Source organism: Egretta garzetta, unplaced genomic scaffold (assembly GCF_000687185.1).
Source record: "Egretta garzetta isolate BGI_Z169 unplaced genomic scaffold, ASM68718v1 scaffold209, whole genome shotgun sequence".
In the NCBI taxonomy this organism is placed as follows: Eukaryota; Metazoa; Chordata; class Aves; order Pelecaniformes; family Ardeidae; genus Egretta; species Egretta garzetta.
In genome coordinates this window covers 3,233,670-3,235,789 of record NW_009260839.1, presented here as the reverse complement: position 1 = coordinate 3,235,789, position 2,120 = coordinate 3,233,670, and the positions used below count along the sequence as shown (strand labels likewise).

The following is a 2,120-nucleotide window of genomic DNA, read 5'->3' as shown; positions in this document are numbered from 1 at the left end:
GGGCCGGCTGGCCACCGTCACCGTCAACAAGCAGCAGTACGAGAGCAGGGGAGCCTCCATCCACGCCCTCAGCCTCCACATGCAGGACTTCGTCAAGATCCTTGGTGAGTGTGGGCACCCCCGCGCGTGCACGGCCTCCCTCCCTGAGCCAGGGGCTGCACCGTGGGGTCGTGGGGAGGGCTGCTGCCAGTCCACCTTGGCACCCTGGGCACGCAGCGACCCGCTTGCTGTCCCCGTGCCTAGCCCTGTTGTGCCCTGGGAGAGAAGGGAAGGGGGGCAGCCCAGCAGTGCATCAGGGCGAGGGCTCCTGGTGGAATTAGTGCGTGGGAGGGGGTCCACAAAATCCCGCTGGTTTGTCCCAGCCAGCAGGACGTCACCTCCACGGGATGCCCCAACATGTAGGGTCTGGCTTGGGTCCCAGTGCCCCTGGGTCTCAGACTCCTTGATGCTCTCCCATGAACGTCTTTGCCCGCATCCCTGCTGCGGCGGTGTTTGGCGCTGGCCTTCCCCAGCGGCTAGCCAGCCCCAGGGATGCGTGCCAGCCCGGTGGGGCCGGGGCCCCTCTGCTCCCTGCAGGCCTCAAGCACCGTCGCGAGGTGGCGGGGAAGAGTGCCATATTCAGTGGGGAGCACTTTGTCCTGGAGGAGACCGACTGGTACCTGCTCAACCTCTTCCGGCTCTGGTGGCACTATGGCATCAGCTTCCTGCGCTTGCAGATGTGGGTGGAGGAGGTGATGGAGAAGTTCATGAGGTAGGAGAGCCCACGGGGCTGGGGAGACATGGGAGGACTTCCCCAGCACCAGGTTATCACCTGGCACCCTGTGCTCCTGTCCCCTCCAGGATCTACAAGTACCAGGCACACGGCTATGCATTCTCCAGCCTGGAGGAGCTGCTGCGCTCACTGGGGGGTGACACCTTCGTCAACATGACACAGCGCTCAGTGGCCGAGTCCTTGCTGGAGGTGGGCGTCACGCAGCGCTTTGTGGATGATGTCATCGCGGCCGTCCTGCGCTCCAGCTACGGGCAGTCAGTGCTGGTGCCCGCCTTTGCAGGTGAAACTGGGGACCCCCTCTTCTCCCCGTGTGACTCTCCTTCCCAGCATCCCCTCCATGGGCAGGCTGTTGAGCCACCCTCCTCTTCCTCTTTCCAGGAGCCATGTTGCTAGCAGGGTCCCAGGGCAGCACCTGGGCAGTGGAAGGAGGCAACAAACTGGTATGTTCAGGTCTACTGAAGCTGACCAAAGCCAACATCATCCCGGCCAGGGTGACCGGTGTCTCTCTGCACAGCTCAGGTGAGCCTGGTCACAGGGTCTGCTCTGGGTGCCGCCGGCCTGGGCATGGGTCTGGGGGCAGCAGGGAGGGGGAGGTTGGTAGTAGCAGCATGGGGATGACAGGGCACAGAGAGGGCATTGGGAGGCTGGAGAACATCCTGGTCCTGGTAAAGCATTTGGGCGAGGGCCCGGGGGTCTGTCCATCTCCTCCCCTTGTCTGTACAAGTACTGACCTTGGCCCTGAGGTTCCCCTCTCTCCCTCCTGAGGTCCCTCAGCTCTCTTCTATGGCACCATCCTTGTTGGAGGCTTGCTTCCCCATCCAGCACAGCCAAAGGGCTGGATAGCCAGGGGTTGGGGGGTGAGCTGTGCTGCCCCAGTCCTCCTTGCCCCTCTAGGCTGGGCTTTTCTGGAAACTTTCTCCCACAGGCTTGATAAAATCTTCTTTCTGCTGCCCTACAGCATCAGCAGCTCCGCCATAACCATCAGTTGCTATGGTCCAGCACTGCTGTGTGCTGGAAAAATGGGATGGAGGCAATGCTAGAAAAGAGGGGGCCAGGGCAATACCACCTGGGGCTCAGGGCTACCCTTAACTGTCCACCATCTCTTTTTAGAGGGGAGAGCATTGTACCAGGTGCACTATGAGGGCAGTGAAGGCCAAGGCTCGGCTTTCTACGACATGGTGGTTGTGACGACTCCCCTGCACCCCAACAGGAGCAACTTCACCTTCGAGAACTTCAAGCCACCCATCGCTGACTTCCCCGGAGCCTTCCAGCCCTCCGTCACCTCCGTGGTGCATGGCTACCTCAACTCCTCCTACTTTGGCTTCCCTGACCCCCAGCTCTTTCCCCT

At 61.8% G+C, this 2,120-nt stretch overlaps 1 protein-coding gene across 1 annotated transcript in view; it reads left to right on the top strand.

The window, feature by feature from the left end:
* The first annotated feature begins 6 nt into the window (after positions 1-6).
* The window catches only part of PCYOX1L (prenylcysteine oxidase 1 like), a 2,562-nt gene continuing 448 nt past the window's right edge, over positions 7-2,120 (top strand). Inside the window, exons 1-5 of the mRNA XM_009647048.2 lie at positions 7-104; positions 577-751; positions 841-1,052; positions 1,151-1,291; positions 1,883-2,112. Coding sequence (XP_009645343.2) covers positions 80-104; positions 577-751; positions 841-1,052; positions 1,151-1,291; positions 1,883-2,112 — 783 coding nt within the window. The 5' untranslated portion in view covers positions 7-79. The remainder of the gene's footprint in view (positions 105-576; positions 752-840; positions 1,053-1,150; positions 1,292-1,882; positions 2,113-2,120) is intronic.